Raw genomic sequence first — 20,678 nt, 5'->3', positions numbered from 1 at the left:
AAAGATAATATTAAGTGGCACCAATATATTTAATGAGGTTTTAGCTTTTTTGTGTATTAAAGTGCATTTTGGGAAGATAAGAATGACCAAAGGAGCTTTATATCTGTCACATATGTCTGTGAGAGTTGTATGAATGACTGAATCCCTAAATACCTAAAGCACGCTGGGTTTGGTACGTGTTTCCTTTATTTATTTATACAAAAGTCACTTTGCCAATAAAGCTTTTGCATATATGCAAGTTTGGCCATCAAAGACTTTAGCTGTCAGCGTGGAATGACTGGTAACAGCTTGAAATTACTCGCAGTGTTGTGGATCGGCCAGTCTCTGAGAAAGAAAATTGGCTTTATTTTTAAAAAATGACTAGTAAATTGAAAATAAACTGCAATAAAATGCTGCTCCTCTGGCAATCTGCAGCCCTAGACCTGGGCCTAGTTGGCCTTGTTGTGTCTATGGTCGTGACATGAGCAGAAACAGCGGTCCCACAATAACTTTTTTACTAAATATCGTCGTTGTTGAACATTGCTTTATTCCATTGCATTGTTCTGTCATTGCACTGAGAATGTTACTTGTCGCGTGTGGCAGGAGTTTGGAGTTGGAGTGATGGCACCTGGCTAAAGTACAGTAGGTGGAAGTCATCTTTCCTATAAGTAGGGGCGATGCAGCAATTGCTACATGAAATGGACAAGACCATATGTGGCAAAAGGGAAGGGGGTAAAGGAGACAGAGAAATAAAGAGCAAACGGCAATGGGGGCGTTTCAAGATAGTTTGGCAGGGAATTTGGAGGGCCAGAAGTTTAGAAAGGGGTTATGGAGTTGTCCCCCGTATTATATTCCCCCATGGAAAGGCACTGACCAGAAAGAATGCACTTACAGAAAAAGGCAGATGGTTCACTCTATCTGACAAGGAATGGACCTGCACAGCACGCCATGTTGTACACACTTAGAAAAAAGATATTTATGCTTTTACATTGCAATGCTTGTTCACCGACAAAAGTATGTGAAGTAAGTAACCAATTTATTTACTCGTCTTCGGTGAGAATTCCTAAATTGGGTGTGTGCTGGTTTTGTCAATATTCTCGCAATGTTGTTTTATTACTATTTCTTTGACTTCGTGAAATAGCGATGCAAAATGTGTAATTATTTATGGAACAATATATTTCACGTGATTTATTAATGTAAATATCACATACAACAGAAACTAGCAGGGGTTAGACAATGCCACATGAGGTAAGGTAAATGACATAAACAAAACACAACATAATTAGAACTTTCAAAACATGACATTAGAAGCTAGTATAAAATCAAGAAAATGAAAAGGGCCCCCTGGCTCCCCTGACCCCGGCCTCTGAGTGGCAGTATGTGGTGCTCTGGGGTGGTTTGCACCACCTCCCTCTGTTCTGGTGTGGCAAGCTCACGGGGTTCCCAAACTCTCTTGTTAATAGTCTGTTGAAAATCCAGGGAGGTTGCACAATCTCCTGCCACGCTGGTGTTGTGGGCTCATAGAGCCATTCCCAAATTAAACGAGTATTTGAATGGGGCATCAGTCCCACTGTAAGCCTGTACCCGTGGGCGGCATGTTAGCCGCCCCGCTAATAAAGGGGTGTTGAGAGTGCATCAGAAGGGCAGCCATCATTCTGCCAGCAAGGGCTGGCTTATTTTCAGTGCCATTTGGGTGGCAAATGACATCCCGCTGTCTACCCCTGTCAAATGCTCATTTAAATTGGACTTAAATCTAAAAACAAGCAGCCCTTTTTTAAGCTTCAATTATTCATTTGACACAACCATGACTAGCGCAAGGGTGACATTTTTCACCATTTCAAATGTTTTACTCCTTCATATTTTTGCTTTTTCATAAATTCAGCATTTGAACATGGATTGCTTCGCTTGGCACATGTTGTTGCACAACAATTCCTGTGTGTTTGTTAAATGAAGCCAGAAAGGCATGTTCTTTTTTGTAAGTGGCCTGTGGTCATGTAATATGCTTTTTCAAGCCAGGCCTTTAAACGCTTCACTGGCTGGCTACCTCTAAACTTGAGGATTAATCCTATGCACCATGAACACGCCTTTTGGGAAGAAGGGTGAAAAGATGGTCTGGAGACAAGGTAAGTGAATTTGATGAGCCCTTTATTAAAACGAGCCCGCCCGGGGAAGCACTCTGTTCTCTCTTATCTTCAACGGTCCCTGACTGTCACGCGACGCCCGAGTAATAACGAGGACAATGCGTGACAACCACGGGACCACGAGCCAACATACAATCCTCTACATATCCTCCTCCCCAAAGAAACAAAAAAGAAAACTTGAACGCAAGGATAAACATTGGTTAAAATGGAAGCTCTTAAACAGCAACCTGAAAAGATATAACTTACACACATTATTTTCTAATATACATAATCATCTAACCATGCTGATTTTGACCTCAACCTTTGAGCACCCACAACAACCTTATCATCTTTTGTGATATTCCCACTCGTCTGTAAGGTCCCTCCACTCAACCTCTCACTACTCTTGAGACCATTTCCACTCATACTGTTGTATGTCTCTTCCCACTCTACAATCACCCTTCTCGTCAAAGGCCCTTGCAATTCTTACTTTGGATCACACTTCCCCTCCTTCCAAAATAACTACACTATTCCTCACCACACTTATCTTCTTCGGACCAAGAAACTTACTCTCCACAAATTTATTTACAGACCTGGTATTCTTCACATAGACCAAATCTCCAATTTTCCAATCTCGATCCTTCCCTCTTTCTCTTCTGTCAAACTGCCCTTTATCTTTTCTTGTCCTAGGGCAATACATCTCATAATTTGATTTCTGTCTACTTGAACAACCTTCACCATACCCAGCCATCCTGGGCAAAGTTTTGTCCCAGGTTCTCTCCCTTTAATGGATACAAAGGGAGAAACACCGTAATTGAATGCGGTGTGGTCTCATAGTTCCATGTCAACAGGTTTAGCACCTCCCCCCATGGTTGTTTCAATCGCATTGCCATTTGTAATCCCCCTTTCAAATACCTGTTAATTCTCTCTACAAAGCCATTTTCTCTAGGATGATATAACGCAGTTGTGGTGTTTTTTATACCATAACTCTTTAAGAATCTCTTCATTTCTTCCGATGCAAATGTACCCCGTTATCTGACACCAATTCAGTAGGTACTCCCTCTTTAAGAAAAACTTTTTCAAGAAATAAAATCAAATCCTTGGCTGTGACTTCCTTAACAGCTTCCCATTCTATCCATTTAGAATGATAATCCACTACCACAAACAGAAATCTTAAACCTTCACCTAAGCCTGCAATGGGACCCATAATATCTACTGCCAATTTCGTCCATGGCTGGTCTGGTATAGTGTTGGGAATCATCGAAGTTTCTCTAATCACTTTGCTTTTCTCACTTGTCTGACACACCATACAGTCCTGTACATACCTCTGTGCCATTTTAGCAATACCTGGCCACCAGTAACTTTGTCTTAATTTTCTCTTCATGGCCCCTTCCCCTGGATGCCCCTGGTGTGCTAGTTCACCTAAAATGGTCCTAAGTGTTTCCGGAGGAACTACCCAACGTCCCCTTCTTAACTTGTGTTCATAAATATTAAAATCCTCTTTGATTTCCCACCACACATCAAACTTTCTATCCAGCACCTTCTTATCTGGCCATCCTCTTATTGTCCACTCTTTGATCAATTTTAGGTCTGTATCCAAATGTTCTTCCTGTAACCATTTTTCCTGTGCTACAGCACCCTCCACCTCTGCCACTACTAACTATTCCTCTTCTACAGTCTTAGTTTCTTCTTCCTTTTCTACTGGTAATCTGGATATGCAATCAGCTACCACATTTTTTTTCCAGTAGATAACGTACATCAAAATTATTAATTTGGAGACCTAAACCCCACCTACTTATCCTGGGAGACCCCAAGGCCCACCTTCCACTCTCGAAGCATTGTAACATTGTGCTTATGGTCAGACCTAACTATGAACCTCCTTCCCCACAAAAAGTATTTAAAATAGTTGATCGCCCAAAACATTGCTAAAGTTTCACGTTCAATACCTCAGTAATTACACTCTGATTCCCTTATCACCCTTGAAGCAAACGCTGTAACTCTTTCTGTGTTATCCTTATCGTATTGTACCAAAGTTGCACCCAAACCCAAAATACTAGCATCTACTACCAGAACACTCTTATCTTTAGGATTAAACATCCCAATTGAAGGTGCTTTGCTCACTCCCTCCTTAATTTTGTCAAAAGCTTCTCCACAATCTGGAGTCCATACAAACTGTGAGCCTTTTTTAGCAGTAATCTTAAGGGCCTAGATATCATTGCAAAGTCCTTCACAAATTTGTGATAGTATTCCGCCAACCCTAAAAAGGATCTGACCTGGTCTTTATCATTTGGTAACGGCGAACTCTTTACAGCCTCCAGCAAACATCTTTTAGGCCTTACACCCTCTTTACTAATCACATGCCCCAGATACTCCACACTCTCCACTCCTATTTTGCATTTGTTCCTACGCACTGTAAAACCCGCCTCATTCAATCTACTTAAAACTTGTTCCAGAACTCTCATGTTCACTCTCTGAGTTAGCATAGACTAACATATCATCTTGGAACACCACAATATTGTTTAACCCTTCCATTATAGTCTCCATCACCCTTTGGAACACTGCCGCTGCCGACGCTAGGCCAAAGGATATCCTACAATACTTGAAAGTTCCAAATGTGGTTACAAATGCAGTCAGATGTTGACACTCTTCCTTCAGTGGGATTTGGTGATACGCTTGAGAGAGATCTATTACTGAGAATATCTTAGCATTGTTCAATGTCGACAGCTTATCCCCAATCATGGGCAGCGGGTGTCTGTCTATCAAGATGTTTCTGTTCAGGTCTCTTAAATCTACGCAAAGCCTTATCTCCCCATTGGACTTCGCAGCCACCACCACTGGTGACAACCACTCTGAACTCTCAATTCTCTCTATAATTCCCTTCTGTAACAGTGCTTCAATCTCCACTTTCACCTTGTCACTTACATTATGAGGCACCGGTCTCACTTTGTGCACTTTTGGGATGTCTCCATCCTTTAGACATATCTCATGTTCAAATCCTTTTAACATTCCTAACTCTTCCTTAAATACCATTGGTAATCCTTGTTCCCATTTCTCTTTCACCACTGCAACCGTAACTGGATTTTCAGCGTTCACCTGGATTCTGATTCCTAACTTACGCTGTTTGCCCCATCCTAATGGGGATGAACCCTCTTGTGTGACATAAATGTCTGATTCACAACTTCTGCCTTTATATTTTGATGCGTGAAATTTCCCAAGAACCTCAATCTTCACATTACCATAGGCATATGGTTCTATTTTATGTTCTTTTAACTGTTTCACGTTTCCCTGTACACTTCCTTCAGAAGTTTTTTTTGACATTAAAGTCCAAGGTGAACAACTGTCCACTTTCATTGTGACAACTCTCCTGTTGATCAAAAACACATCTGTTGGCGCATTTCCTTTATAGGAAAGTTCCGACACCTCCAACACATGCTTTCCTTTACTACTTTGCGGTGCTATAAAACGTTCCTCTTGTTCTGGCACTCTTCCACCGTACTCTAGGTTCTGCACATGTCCTGACTCACGGCAAACCCTTGCAAAGTGTCCCCTTTTCTTGCACTTCAAACATGAGACATTCCTCGCAGGACAAAACACACTTGTGAATATGTGATGGTTGCTACCACACTTGTAACATGTGACTTCCTTATTCATGTTTAGTTTTTTCATCCCCTTCATTACGGCTACTTCACCTTCTTTTTTATCAGTTTTCATGGATGACATATATTTGTAAGTTTGCTCCATGCTTCTCGCTGTTTCTACTGCCATTTCTAACGGCACATCTTTAGACAATAGTCTTTCCTGTATTTTTGTATTATTGTTGCAACAAGCTAGCTGGTCCCGTATAAGTGAGTCTGAGAGTGAGCCAAAATCACACGTATGACTTAGAGTCCTTAATGCATCAATGAAGTTCTCCACCGGTTCCTGTGGTTCCTGTGACCTTTGGAAAAATGTGTGCCTCTCAAAAGTGGTGTTCTTCTTGGCTTCAAAATGAATTTCTAACTTTTTCTCTGCCACACTATATTGGTCCATGTCTCCTTGACCTTCTTGTGGGGGTTCTGGTAAGCCATCATAGACACTACGACACTCTGTGCCCAAATTATGTAGCAGCATTACTTCCTTTCTTGCAGGGGCAAATTTTTCCCCTCTTATTGCAATTAAATAAGTATCAAATAATCTCTTCCACCTATCCCACCTAATAGCTGGTGTCCCAGGTTCTGGTAGGAAAGGTGGAGGTGGAGACATACTTGCTGCAGCCATTTCTTTTCTACTTTACACTAAATGTAACACAGGTATAAATATCACAACTTGTGCGAAATGTGTCTATCTCCCAATCCTAGGAATTCATCTTTCCAACTTGGGTCCAGTGTAATTCTAATTCTGTATGCTTATGTTTAGAGTTCACTCGTCTCTTTTGCAGAATCATTAGTGCCTGTGTATTCCACTTTATGGTCCAAAAAAATTGCCTTTGTTTTCAATACAGGTTTATAGGCACCCTCACTGTTCCTGTTTACATGTATTCATGCAATGTTTAAAGTTGATTGGGCTTGTTTCTCAAGTCCTTCATAGGAAATTAGCTGTGTGCAGCCAATCAGAGTCAATTTCCTTCCCTTCTTCCGTGTGTATTACTACACAGAAGAAGTTTTATTATGCACGCTGAGCCACCATTGGCCGTTTCTTCCTCCCCCCTCCTCCTCACCTCGGCGGTTGCTTGCGACCTCCTCGGCTCCCGTGTCAGCTCTCACGAGGGGCGGGACTCAGAGAGCACTGTTGTTGAGTGCCTCTCTTGCCGGCGATTTGGTCGCAGGGCAGCTCCCCCACGACAACTCCTAGCGGCCAGAGCGGAGATGGAGGGTCAGTCTCCCTGCTGTGCTCTCAGCTCTGCACTCTTTCGGCTTTCCTGTGGCGGCACTGGGCACGGAGACAGGATGATTCCCTCAGCAGCGCTCCTTCAACGGCCTTGCTTATGAGGCCGCCTTGCTCCGCTCTCCCTCCTGCACGGCGGTCTTGTCAGGGGCATCCCATCCTCGTCACCACTGAAAAGATGCTCTGGAGACAAGGTAAGTGAATTTGATGAGCCCTTTATTAAAACGAGCCTGCCCGTAGACGCACTCTGTTCTCTCTTATCTTCAACGGTCCCTGACTGTCAAGTGACACCCGAGTTAAAAGAATAAAAAGGACAACGCGTGACAACCACGGGACCATGAGCCAACATACAATTCTCAACAAAGGGCCCAAGTTATCTCCACAAACGGACCCTAGCTACATCCCACGTAGAAACTTGAGCTCCACCGAGATGGAAAACCTCTACAACACAAGCTCAAAATTACAATCATTTGTTGGCAAAACTTTGGACTGCACCTCAATCCCGCTTTGAGAACCCAATCAAACTATCTCCATACTTGCCAACCCTACAGATTTAGGCAGTAGGCTACTGCTTTTTAAGCATTCCTACTACCTACAGATTTGGGTGACAGATCTTACTGCTTTTTACAGTGGCAAGTAATTTAAAGGCAGGCTCCAGGACAAAGCATGCAGCACATTAATTAGCCTGCTGCACAGTGGGCTGGTAGGTGAATACTTTGATTGGGCTCAGACCAATCCACTGACCTGACAGCTACCTTAGTCTGTCCTGCACTCTTGAAGGGACAACACTTAGGTGAACCACCAGTGAAGGTAAGTGGCAGAGTGTAACACCATCACACAGCACCTGCCTATCAGACTGAGGGGGGTATCAGTTGCCATGTCATTCAGTATTCAACTTACAATAAATATGTACCATTCAGAATTATACATTTTTAAACATTTGAACTTCTTTCCATGCTGTGCTGTTTAATGAGTTGTGTATTTTAGAATGCTTCAATGGTGCCAACAATCTATGTTTTGTATTCTCCTGTGATGTCATTGTTATGGGAATTATTATTTTTGAAACTTGAAACATCCTACATCTTTTTGGTCACAGAATGTTGGCAAGTATGCATCTCAGCCCTTGGAAAAATGTTAGACAGAATTGTTCAAAGCGTCCATCACCAGCTAACACCCCGCCCCCAATATTAATCCATTTTATTTGTAATCTCCCTCTTATTGAACACTTCCTATCTTTTATCCAGGTGAAAATGCGCTCGGAAGCTGCCGCAATGTGACACTGCGGCGCTACGTGGGTCTCATAAATAAAGAGGGCGGGGCGCTGCAGTTCTGACGAGGCTACTTCAGAACTGCTCCTCCTTTTACCATGTTAAAATCCGGGTGGGAAAAACAAACCGTTTCTGGAATCACGCTTACGGCCTGGCCACCCTACACCTTGTTTCCCCTAGATGAATGATGGTGTACTTGCTGTGGCTATGTCCACATAAAAGAGTGATAAAGTCAGCTGCCTTGACATAAAATAGCACCAAAAGTACTCATAGCACATGCATTCACACTGCTCGAGGTACCTCCCTGCGCAAATGGGCCTAACTGCTGTGCGTCCTGGCCTGTTAGCCAACAGTTATTGCCTATTTATTTGCAATGTAAACCTAGATGGTGGTGAAAGTCTCTTTCTCTGCAGTTTTTTGAGTTGTGTTTTTGTTCCTAGGTCTGTATGAACACCTGCTTTCCCCGAATGCTAAGTGCCTCTTGCTTTTTTCTCTTTGCATTGTTTGCTAAGTGAGCTGTGTCCCTGAACGTTGTCAACGCGCTGCACTGCACTGGAAGTCGGTTCCACGTTTGCAACTGCTCCCTTCCCCAGTGGGGTGCTTATGACCGTGCCAGGCCCGTGGCATTTTGCATTGTAGCTTGTATTTTATACGTGTATCAGAACGTGCTCCACATGTGCACCCTCGCCACATCACAGCGTGTTGCCACACAGCAGACGTTGCCACATAAAGTATATTCTGAACTTGCAATGTCCTCTGTGGGAATAAGAAAACGTGCCGGGGCCTGGACACCCAATTACAGCCCCCCCTCCACCCCTCTTTCACGGCAGATATCTGCTTATGACATAAGACTCGAGCCGACCCCCGAACCCCTTTTCTTCTGCCGTCGCAACCTATAATCTGGAATATTGTGTGGTCCCTATTCAGTGTCGCTCAAAAAATGCAGGGGGGCAGCGCTAACTAGATGTCCGGATCTGATGGCCACCCAGCCTGGCCATTGTGCCTCCTTTTGTGGTAATCCCTTCTTTATCGAGTAGCCGCGTGTGGCAATTTAAATCTGAAATTAGTGCGTATTTTTCCTTTGCAGGGGCAGTGGCGAAGCGACACGTTCAGCGGGCAAGGGGCCGTCCTGCACTGCTCCGGTGTCACCTACGACGGGCTCTGGATCAACGGCTGCCCCGCTGGTGTGTACTTTATTCTCCTATCCAATTATTAATGTGACTTAACAGAATGCGCGGCCTTGATTAACATGGCGGCCCCGCTGCACTGGGCTCCCTCTACCACTGTGTCCTCAATTAGCCTGACAGATGTAACCCGGCGCCCTGAAAGCCCGCGCAGTGCCGCCTCCAAGAGAGCCCTTTATGGAAAAGTACACCAAATAAAGCCCCCCCTCGGAGCCACATTAAACCCGAAACCATGTTCAAATATATAAAAAGGTCATTGTGGACAAAACCGATTTCCTCCTTGGAGGGATAATGCAGCCTTTTTCTTCTTTATTTATTTTAAGCCAACTGCATATTCATGTTTGCAACGAATACTCCATCTTTTTTTTTGTTTTTTGGGGGGAGGCGGGAATGGGTTTTGGGGAGGCTTAGGATAAAATATGGCATGTTCTGCTGAAAAGTAATTGCATTTTATTTTCCTTTTATTTTTCGTTTCTAAAACTATCCCGGTTCTGAAAGAAGAGTTCCAAGGCTGGAATAATTGTACAAATTACAAATTCAAAGGTCTTCTCTGTTGAATATGCAGGACTTGCCACCCAGGGCGAGAAAAGGCGGCTAGGCCCGTCAAGCTTTCTTTTAAGTTCTGATTGCCCGACTATTTCATTTAGATTACAAAAATCGACGCTTGTCATGGAGCAAGAAAACTGGTCCGTGGCACGCATTCTATCCATTCTGGTTCATTGGGGGGTCTCTGGTGCTGAAAAGTTAGCTCCCGGGCATGTCCCACCTATCCAATGAGTGCAGCCCAAGATTACTTTCATATTCTCTTGTTACTGAGTGTTCCCCCTTCTGCATTCAAGCAAAATGGTCTGTGATGAACATGCAAGTGTGTTCTTTGGGCAGGGGGCTGTTGGATGCCTTTATCAATCTTTTGGTGATTTGCATTGCGCTGTATGAAGCAGTGGCCTCTTTAGTGAAAAGGGTGGGGGATGCAGGGATGTTAGGACAGGAGTGTGGGTGGTAGAACAATTTGCATATGCCTCGATGTGCTTCTCAGCTGCACGGGTGTTGCATTGCAGATACTATAAACTATCCTTCTTGCAGTCCTCCCTCCAGGCTGAAGGTTGCACTCAATTCCTGAAGACCTGTGGGAATAGGACAGCCCCCGGGGCCTTCCTGAGCAAACCCAGAGAGCTCCTTTTGCTCCATGCGATTCCAAGGTAGATCGTTGCATGCTTGATGTGCTGAGCGCCTTTCCTACACACAGGGTGTTTTTGAACCTAGCAGAGTAGTGTCTACCTTTGCTGGAATTGCCCATTTCTGGAAGGTTTGTAGTGTGTTGCAGATTCCATTAGGGACTTGGGACCTGTGTTCTTATGGGTCAGAGGGACGCTTCATGACAGTTAAAGGAGATCCCTTGTTGCACAGGTGGTGGAGGAGTTTCTTTTAAGGCTGTGCGATATGGCCTGCCGTCCAAGTCCTTTGAGCACCCAGGCTGCGTGGATCTGCAGAAACCGGAGTTGTTTTACCTGTTTGATTTTGGCAGATCCCCTGATTTGCTATTGCTGTGTTCTGTGCGGGCGAGGACCAAGTCTCTGACCAGGTTCACCCCAAGTTTGTGGCCAATGATGGGGAGGATTTGTCGGGCAAGATTAATCTGGTAATGGTTAGCTGTTAGTATCTACATTCACCTGAGTATCGACTGCAACAAACCTTATTCACAGATTCTTTGCTTTGTAGTCTAGATTCGTGGGGAGACCTGAGAGTTGTGAGGTCAGCCACACAGGGCCAGTTGGATGTAATGTTCTGGATGTGGCTATACTGCGTAGTAGGATTTTGGTTTTGGGTCCATTGCACCAACAGCTTTTCCTGTGCCTCCGTGTTTATACTTGTATAGGCCTGGTGTTATGGCATGTTGATAATTTGTTTTTTCCACAGAAAAGCATAAGAGGTACTGGCCAGAAGGTTATTGCTCCAGTCAACCCTCCAGACCAGGGGTCTGCAACGGTTGGCTCTCTAGATGTCTTGGACTCCAACTCCCATCCTCCCTAGCCATCTTTGTCAATGACAAGGGATCGTAGGGATTGTATTCACAAACATGGGCAGAGCCAAAGGCGGCAGACCTGTGCTCCAGACCATCGTTGGTCACCTGCCAAGCCATTACAGAAAGGATTAAAGACCATATGCAAATCAAGCTTGGTCTAGCACGAGGCCAGTAGTTAAGATTAATTCTACACCCTCCGGCCATCACCTCCTTTGTTTTGCTGATGTCCCCAAGTGGGGCGATTTATGCCTACATGTGGGTCCCATACCAGCTCGACCAATAGATCCAAGCTACACTTCAGTGATGATGCCGAATGAGGCCGAAACATGTCTGGGGATGTGTCTGGTCTTGTGCAGAAGGGATGTGACCAAGTAGCTCTTTTGGTGTGGGACGAAGCCTGATTTGCATATGGTCTTTCCTCTTTCTGTAATGGCTTGGCAGGTGAAGAACGATGGTCTGAAGGGTTGCCCAGAGCAATTGCTAGAGGTTTAAGATGAATTCTAAACCCTCTATCCATCACCTCCTTTGCTTGCTTGTACTTTCCATAGGCCAATCAAGATATATATTTCACATACTTTTATAAAATCAGTGCATAAGGATTGGCTAGCAGTTGCACATACAGATTAAAGAGCAAGCGGAGAGATCCCTCCCATGGCTGGCTCTGCAATTAAGATGTTCAGGCGTTGAAAGGATATGGCTGCTTCTCACTTGCGTAGGTTTGTTGGGATTTTGTTGGGATGATTTTTCATCCGTGTTGGAGGCTTTGCCTTCTATTAGGGCAGTATGTTGGAGTTGGTGCAGGAGAGTAAAGTGGTCGCCCTTGTCATAAGCCACAGGCTAGTCCTTTAGGATTAGTGCAGCTGTTTGGTTGCGGTCCATACCTTTCAAGAGTTCTCCTCATCTCGAGGAGCACAGATTCTGTGTCCCTGCCAGATTTGTGATCATAGAGCAGGGAGTGATATTAAGTGTAGTTTTGCAGTTATAAGGACACTTCTTTTTCAATGATATTGCCTGCTACCAAGTGGTTAGTCATTGATGGGTAATTAGAGGTTATTCAATCTGCTTTTTGTGCGGTGGGAAAGAGGCAGAGGCAGGCTTTGGTATAGATGGAGGGCACCATGATCTGTAAATTTGCCCAGCTGGTAAGCGCCACTCGGCCTTCTCCCAAGCACAGCCACTGAGTGGAGTGTGTATTGCTTTTTTGTTGTTGTTGATATAATATTCGGCCATACTCCAGTGAAGTGCTATGGTGAGTTAGACATACAGATACATGGACATTTTTCTTCTCTTTGATCATGCTTGCTATTTATCTTATCTCTCCTGTTTGCCCTACGGTCTAAATATTCTTTATTTGTAATGTGCTGCACACCATAATAAGCGGCTGAAGAGCGATGTTGGTGGAAAAAGCAATGATTAATCGACTTTTAAAAAGTGCAAGCAATCTATTATTTATTCTGGTTGGAGTACTTTTAGGAAAAAGAATAATGAAAGATGGCTGCACCAGCATACACTTTGGGACCTTCAGAAGATGAGAGTCTGCCTGCTGTAAAGACTGTAGGCCGGTAGTACTGCACACATCTTGGGGACCACTCCGGTGAAAGGCCTTGCGAGTAATGAACTGCGTTTAAAAAATAATGTGATTCCGCACTGGAAACAATTCCAGTGAGTGTATGGTTAGGGGCAAAGGTCACGCATCAATAGGCTAAACAGTAAGCAGGCTGCTGAATATTGAATACTCTGGTGTATCCTAGTACTTTTTCTTTGGGCAACAGAAGGTAGACAATATTGCTGACATCTAGCCTGCAGGAGAAGCACACATTTGCTGTCATTATGCATTGATGGAAAGAGAGAACGCCTAAGATCCATTTCAGTTTGCATAGATGGAAAATCATGATCTTGCGACAGAACATGTTTGAGGTCTAAAAAACGTTGCACCATTCAAGATCACCCCACGGCTGTGCATCTAGCTGATGTTTCGCATACAATAGCAAAGGGAGGAAGACTTAAACTGGTTAGTCCAGGCATCTGTTGTTACCCCAAACACTGTATGATTGCAGGCACTTCTTAGATGTGCCTCCCTCAATCTCCTCCATGCAAATGTGAAAGGTTGCTGCTGTCACACAGGCCTCCATCTTTTCTTTTGGTAAACAGCTCACAAACCTTTCAGCTCATACTGTCACCTAAAGGGTTGAGTGTATGGTTAAAGTGATGGCAGGCATCCCCCTTAAGTCCCATTGGTGTACACTCCTTCTCATGCTTTCCAGGGTGTGGTCATTTCTCCTTCCACGCCCTGTGTAACTGTTTGCTCGTGATGTTGTCAAATCCATGAAGATTGGAACTGTTTCTCCATTGCCACTTTTCACCTTTCTGTTGTCATAGGAATTACTGGGACAACTGCTATGCGCTCAAGAACACTTTCTTCTTGGTCTATCCAAGCCACTCTGACTCCATGGATCTGAGTGTCAATGGGGTTGGCTTGCATTTCTGAGATCGGATATCTGCAGACACGTCAAGCCATGATTGGATATTGTGATTGTGGAAAAATCACGTTTCACAAGTGGCTTACTTTACTAATCTGCCCAAAGTGGACATGCTTGGAAGCAAAGTACCTCCCAGATTTAAGCACTTTCGAGTTATGATTTCTGGTACATTCACTTATAATATTGAATTCAGGACTAGCCCTTCCAACTCAGATAGATGGTGGGTCTTGCAGTACCATTACTCATTTGAACACCGTTATATCCAGAGATGGGGTCCAGTGTCGAAGAACTTGAATTTGGATCTATTCAATATGAGTTCAAAACCTGATTATAACGCTTAACTCATTCTAATCCTGTGGTGCAAAGCCACTGATATCCTCATCACCTGGAACCTGGAGACGTGCACAGGCACTGTGCAAATTTGGGGTCTCTTGTATAGTCAGAGCCCCTTCCACCAAAGGGATTGTAGGAGAGTTATGTTACAACCCTGCATTTTATCTTTCTGTACATCTGATCTCGTATCTGCTAAACTAGAGATTTGATCTAAATTAGCCATTGGAACACTTTTCATCCTGTGATGTCACTTCCTCCTTACATCACTTCTGTCTTCCTCTTTCCTGCTTGCTAGCCTGCTAAAACTGTCCTTACTGACGTAAGGCCATGCGGGAGTACATATACATAAAACATGAAACCGAAAATAACAAAATACTAGAAAAGTGTAAGCAAAGATCTAGCAATAAACATTAGGTCGATTAGGCACACTTACCAAATAAAGGTATTGCATACAGACAGAATAAGAACTAAAACAGTTATACCTAAGGATTTAATAGCTGCCCATTGTAGTGATAAACTAACCCAATAGGTCCAGCATCCACTAAAGAGGTTTCTGTGAAACCTGCAGGTCACAAGTTTCAAATTCAGCAGGGATATCTGAACCTTTCAATCTTTTAGAGTTTGCTAAAATGAGTACCCTTTATTGGGTAATTTTAATGCCTATTATTTCACAAGAGAGAGGCCCTTCAGTTTGTAGCACTAGCCACGTGACGGTCAATATTCCTTTTAAACTATCTGTTAAGTAAATGAGAAGCTCGTGGAACATAGGCGAAGGACCATACCAAGTAGTCAATGACCATTTCTGCATTCTGGCCTTTGTTCCCAAACAAATGACCTTTTCCAGAAAACATTTCTGCACATCTGGAGGACTTTGAAAAGAGTGTAATTCTACACTTTCTATTGCAGGTCTAGCAAAGAAAATTGTGATCATGGGGGATGATGTGATTGAGGTGTTGCAAGGATCGCCGTTCACGTTCCACGTCCAGTTGCAGACTGAAGATGGCCAACTTTCTGAAAGTAAGTGCTTCAGGATCATTACTTTCTCGTGTGCGTCCCTACACCCCTCACCTCGTCCACTCTCCGGTTCCAGGCCTAGAGAACTTTCAACCTCGCGCAATAGGAGACCAGTTGATCCCTCAAGGAAAGGGATCAACAGAAGTACACAAACAGAAGGTGAGAAAGGAATACTAGAGTTAGCAAATTTGTTCACTTCCATATTTTTTGTCACATCTGCAGACTTGCATCCATTTTACCACAACTGTCCCCCAACTCTATAGGCCCTTTAAGAGGTTTTTTGGAATTTCGAAAAATAGATTTCTTTGCTTTTCACAATGCTCACTTGAGCTTCCTATTCGTGTTTATCATTAAATTATACCCCTCCTCCGCACCCACAAAGCCCCTCCCAATCCATCCCAACCCCCCCTCTCGAGCCCCCATGACAAGGCCTGCGCTAGGATTCTTGCCATAAACTGTGTTCACGCCTTGTGAAACCTATACTAAATTCCAAACTCCTTTGGACTCAGAGAAACCCTCGAAGGGAAATCTCCTCCCATTAAGTATTTTCCTTCCCTAGCGCTTTACCGCTCACCATCCCCTCGAACATCACTGTGTAAAGTACAAAAGCATTCTGAAGACTCAAAGAGAAAAGGAGTGGGCAGACGGGGGAAAAAGCGAGGTTCAGCGCAAGGACCTTTAATTTTAGGTGTAGTGAGGAGTGCTGCAGGTGAATGTAGAGAGCGGGATTTGCCAATTCTGCCGCCAGGTAAGTAGAATGAGTTACAGGTTTTGCAAACACACTGCGCACAGACACTGGTTAAAATCAAAATGGTGTAATGATTTTTAATTAACACTAGGGTAGCCTGACACGTGTTTCGAGCACTTGCCCTTCCACTGAGGCTACAACATTTTTGTACATGCGAGGTAATGTAGTACAAATAAATTAAGCAAAGTCATATATAAGACCCAAGGTAACAGGGCAAACAAAGAGAAAAGCCACATAACAATTACATTGATCATATATGGCACATCATTGCAATGTTTCAATCCATAGTGCCAAGAGCCAAAAAATGATCTACAATTAAAAAAAAAAAAAAACAAGACAAGAGTAAAGAAACATCCATATACAACGTAATTGTGAAAAAATCCATACCATTTGTGTATTTGAAAGTCAACAGATCAGAAAGAGAGAAGGGAGTGGAAAAATAAACAGATTTTCATTAGCTTCAGAGTTCTTGGTGAGCCATACAAATTTTAAGAGCTGATAGACAAGTTTAAGTTTTTTACCTGAAGTCAGGTGTAAATTGAATGTGAACTGGGAGAAAAACAAACGAATCCGATTAGGGCAATTCCATTTAAAGGACATCACCAATTAAAAGATGCTAGTGCTGCGATTCAATCCAAGAAATTAAAAGGTTATACACTTACCCAGATTTAAGGTAAGTGATTGATTACTGATTTCTCACGGGCTCCACTGTAAATTTAAATTTATAAGCGATGTGTTAGACATGTGTGCTATTGCATAAGTAGGACGGTTAATCATAGATTATAGAAAGGCAAGTGCCATAACAGTACCTGTCACTTGCAGTTGCAACAACTTATAATAATGCGTTTCCGCGTTTCAGCTTGGAGAACAATGTTGATAAAAGGGGACGAGCATGCGGCGCGAGTCCAGCAATGAGGTGAAGGGAAGGAAAGGAACAAAAAAAACAACGCAATTAGTGAAAGCTGCGTGTCTGGCTTAGTAATTGATATGCGCGTAGACCCTTATGGCTCTAGGGGTCTGCGTGCAAGTATGATAATTACCAGCGTCTCCACTGCAAAACGAAACTGAAGCCTGCCGTCCGCGACTCTCGCTGCCAAAGTTATTGGCAGTAGCGTGTGCACATCAACGTGCGCGGCCGTACGTTTGGGGATGTACGGCCGCCATCTTAGGTGTGTATGTGCGGCAGAAGGCCAATTCAAGTTAAAGTTTGTTTGAATTAACAGTAACCCGCCTAGTATTAGATTAGAAAACTTGGGTGGTGTTTTGGGGGGAATGAAATAATTAAATAAAAGGGGTAGCTCTGGCAAAACATCCCCGTTATGCATGGATAACAAGGATGTGAGATGCAAGAAATGGTTCACTTGTAAGGTAGGTCACTTGATAACGGTAATAATAGAAAAGCTGCATTTTGGCTAAGAGAGAAGGGGGCCATTTAAGGGGTGGCCCAAAAATAGAGCAGGTAACAAATATATATGACAAGCAGGGAGAAGAGGGCATGGGTTGCCTTGAGAGCCGGCCCTTCCTATTACACCTTATGTGGGCACAAGGGGATATCGAGAGTTATTGAAGGTTAAGTCTGTGAGCAAGCTCGTTGTATGGCAAACGAAGAACCACAAGCATATAGGAGAAAGGAAGTATGGAGAGCACTGTAAAGTCAGTTTGGACAATACATTTATACATTGCACTTTGCTCATAAGAATACAGAAAGTTCGTGGTCTGTATTGAGGCCATGTGTGACAGTGCGATAATGGCAAATAAGCCGTGCTTTAAATTGTCGCAATTTGAGAACCAGATTCCCACCTTGTTGTGGTAGTGTAACCTTGGCCATCCCAGTGAATTTTATTTCTGCTTTGTTGTTCATTTGGTTAGCTTGTTGCCAATGGACTGATAATGGATATTTAGAATCTACCTGGGAGATGGATGCCAAGTGTTTTCTGATTCTGATTTTTAGTGGCCGGATTGTGCTGCCAATGTAACACTGTCCACATACACAAAGGATACAATATACACAAAATTTGGTATTGCAGTTTATAAACGAGGTAATTATATGTGTACCCAAATGGCCAAATTCGAGCTTACTTGTTTCATATGCAAAGGCGCACATGGAACATCCCCCACATTTGCGGAAACCACTGGTACTTGCTAACTGTAACCAAGTTGGTTTGTGTTGTGGATTAGGCATGAATGAAGATGAGAGGTTGTTCTTGAGGTTATTTGCCTTGGTGTAGATGAAATTTGGCGAATCATCTACCCAAGGGGTAATGTCTCTGTCCAATTGGAGGATGTGCCAATGTCTCTTGACTATACTGTACAGGCTGGAACTTTCTGTATTATATTTGGTAATAAATTTCAGTTTATTACTGTGAGTACTCTGAAGGCATACTTTAGGAGTGAGTAAATCATCTCTCTTTAGAGATTTTACCTCACGTTGTGCTTTGTCAAGGAGGCGACTGTCGTACCCTCTTGCCAGAAAGCGGTTGCGAATAACTCTGCATTCTGTAAGAAAATCAATTACGCCTGGCACGAATGAATTCTCCTTTAGGGATATTACGCGAGACCGATTTCTTATGGCAACTGCTCGCGTGGAGTAATGAGTTGACTGAGGTGGATTTGCGATAAGTCTTAGTTACTAGTTTGTTCTCTGAAATAGTAATAGTTAAATCCAAAAAGTTAATACTACTGTGGCTGACAGTCTGTGTAAATTGAATTCCCCATGTATTGGAGTTGAGGTAGTTCACAAAATCATTAAGTGTATCACAAGAACCTGTCAAGATCAGAATCACATCATCTATATATCTCTTCCAAATGTGGATATACGGTAAGAACATAACATTTGTAAACACAACTAGTTGTTCAAAGTGATGCATGAATATATTTGCAAGAGCAGGGGCATAGTTCGCTCCCAATGCTATGCCGATGAATTGACGGTAATAGGTGTTGTTGAACAGAAATACATTATTAGAAAGTGCACAGGAAAGAAGCTCTTTGATTAGTTCAATGTGTTCAAAGAACGAGGCAGAGTGCTCATGGAAAATATAATCAACACTGGTAACTGCCTTAACATGGTCGATAGAAGTATAGAGTGCTTTAACATCAAGCGTCACTAGTAACATATTGGCTAGTACAGGTAATTTATCCAATATATGTAGAATGTGCATGGTATCTCAGATAAATGTGGGAATGGAGGTCACCAAGGGTGCAAGGCATTCATTAATATAAATGGAGATCGGCTCCAAAATACCACCGCCCCCACTCAAGATGGGTCTCCCTTCTGGTATTATGGTATAGGCTTTGTGAATCTTGGGTAGGAAGTAAGCTGTAGGCATGACTGGGCCATCCACGATAAGGAAGCATTTTTCAACATCTGTTAGAAGGCCTCTGGTGTGCCATCTGGCCACAAGTTGGCTAACTGTTGCCCGTAATATTCCAATTGGATTTGAGGGCAAAGTCTCATAACAGCCAGGTGAATTTAAGTGTTCAAGGCCCATGGCAATGTAGTCCTTCTTGTTCATTATTACCACATTGCCACCTTTATCTGCCTCTTTAAAAATCAAATTGTCGTTAGAAGCCAACTTTTGCAAAGCTATTTGTTGTTGATGAGATAAATTGCATTTGCACTCTTGTTTCGTGTTGATGGTGTCTTGCAATTTGTGTATGTCATTGATGACCACTTGGTGAAATGTGTCAATTAAGTTATCTTTCGGGAAAGTAGGCACACATTTTGATTTGCTTGATAATTCCTTTATTTTCAGATTTTGTTGTTGTATACTGAGATCTTGCAGTAAGTCCATCACATTAACAGTAGAATCATGTTCACATTCATCCAGAGACATGAGAACATGTGTACTTAACATTGTCTGTAATGTGACATCTGAGGGGGCAGGCTGATGTGATTTAGATTTGAAATACTTGACTTGCGTTGCGAAGTATTTTTTCAGTATTATTTCACGGATGAATTTAAACAGGTCAATCTGAATCTGAACATAATCATTGCGGTTAGTTGGAGCGAACGAGAGTCCTTTGTTCAGGAGTGAACGTTCGTCTTGAGAGAGAGGATAGTCACTCAAATTAGTAATCAGATCTATTTTGTCTGACTCCTGAGATTTTGTTGGTACAGTGACTAAGTTACTCTGCGTTGCGGAGGGGGGGCGTTTGCGCCTATGGGATTGGCCGCCCCTTGTGCACCGAGGCTTGGATCTGGGGTTGTGGTACTTGTTACTAATGGTATTTGGAATCTGACTTTTTTCATGGCCGCCATTGCGGCTTGACGATTGCCTTTCTTGTATCAGCGAATCTGCTCTAAAAAAAGTGTAGGTTGAGGTTGAGTAGTAAGGGCACGATTGCCATTAGAAGCCTCTAAATCATCAGAGAGGTGCGACTCTGTGTGACTAGGGCCCTCTGAGAGGTGTGTGTCTGTATCTGCTTTATCACCATCGCTATCCACTTCGGAGCTTGCTGGTGATGAGACTGCACTGATAGGTCGTGAACATGAAACTTCATCATATTTGGGTTGGTATGTGTACACCCTGTTGTCCCGATAGTCTCTATCATCACGGGAAATTTACGTGATTAATTACGAATTTTGACCTCGTCTTGATGTCTTCGCAAACGGGTATAGAGGGTTTTGAAATTTTTATCTATGGTTGCACTTGGTGCCTCAAAGTGT

General features: G+C 43.2%; 1 protein-coding gene across 5 annotated transcripts in view; it reads left to right on the top strand.

The window, feature by feature from the left end:
* Positions 1–20,678, top strand: part of MORN1 (MORN repeat containing 1) — a 2,351,913-nt gene that overhangs the window by 519,170 nt on the left and 1,812,065 nt on the right. For all 5 annotated transcript variants that reach the window (XM_069610184.1, XM_069610185.1, XM_069610187.1 and 2 more), the window contains 2 exons: positions 9,318–9,414; positions 15,157–15,267. In XM_069610184.1, the coding sequence (XP_069466285.1) occupies positions 9,318–9,414; positions 15,157–15,267 (208 nt within the window). The remainder of the gene's footprint in view (positions 1–9,317; positions 9,415–15,156; positions 15,268–20,678) is intronic.

Source organism: Ambystoma mexicanum, chromosome 8 (assembly GCF_040938575.1).
Source record: "Ambystoma mexicanum isolate Mex_15411 chromosome 8, UKY_AmexF1_1, whole genome shotgun sequence".
NCBI lineage: Eukaryota > Metazoa > Chordata > Amphibia > Caudata > Ambystomatidae > Ambystoma > Ambystoma mexicanum.
Note: the sequence above shows the minus strand (reverse complement) of the source record. Positions and strands in the feature narration are given on the sequence as shown.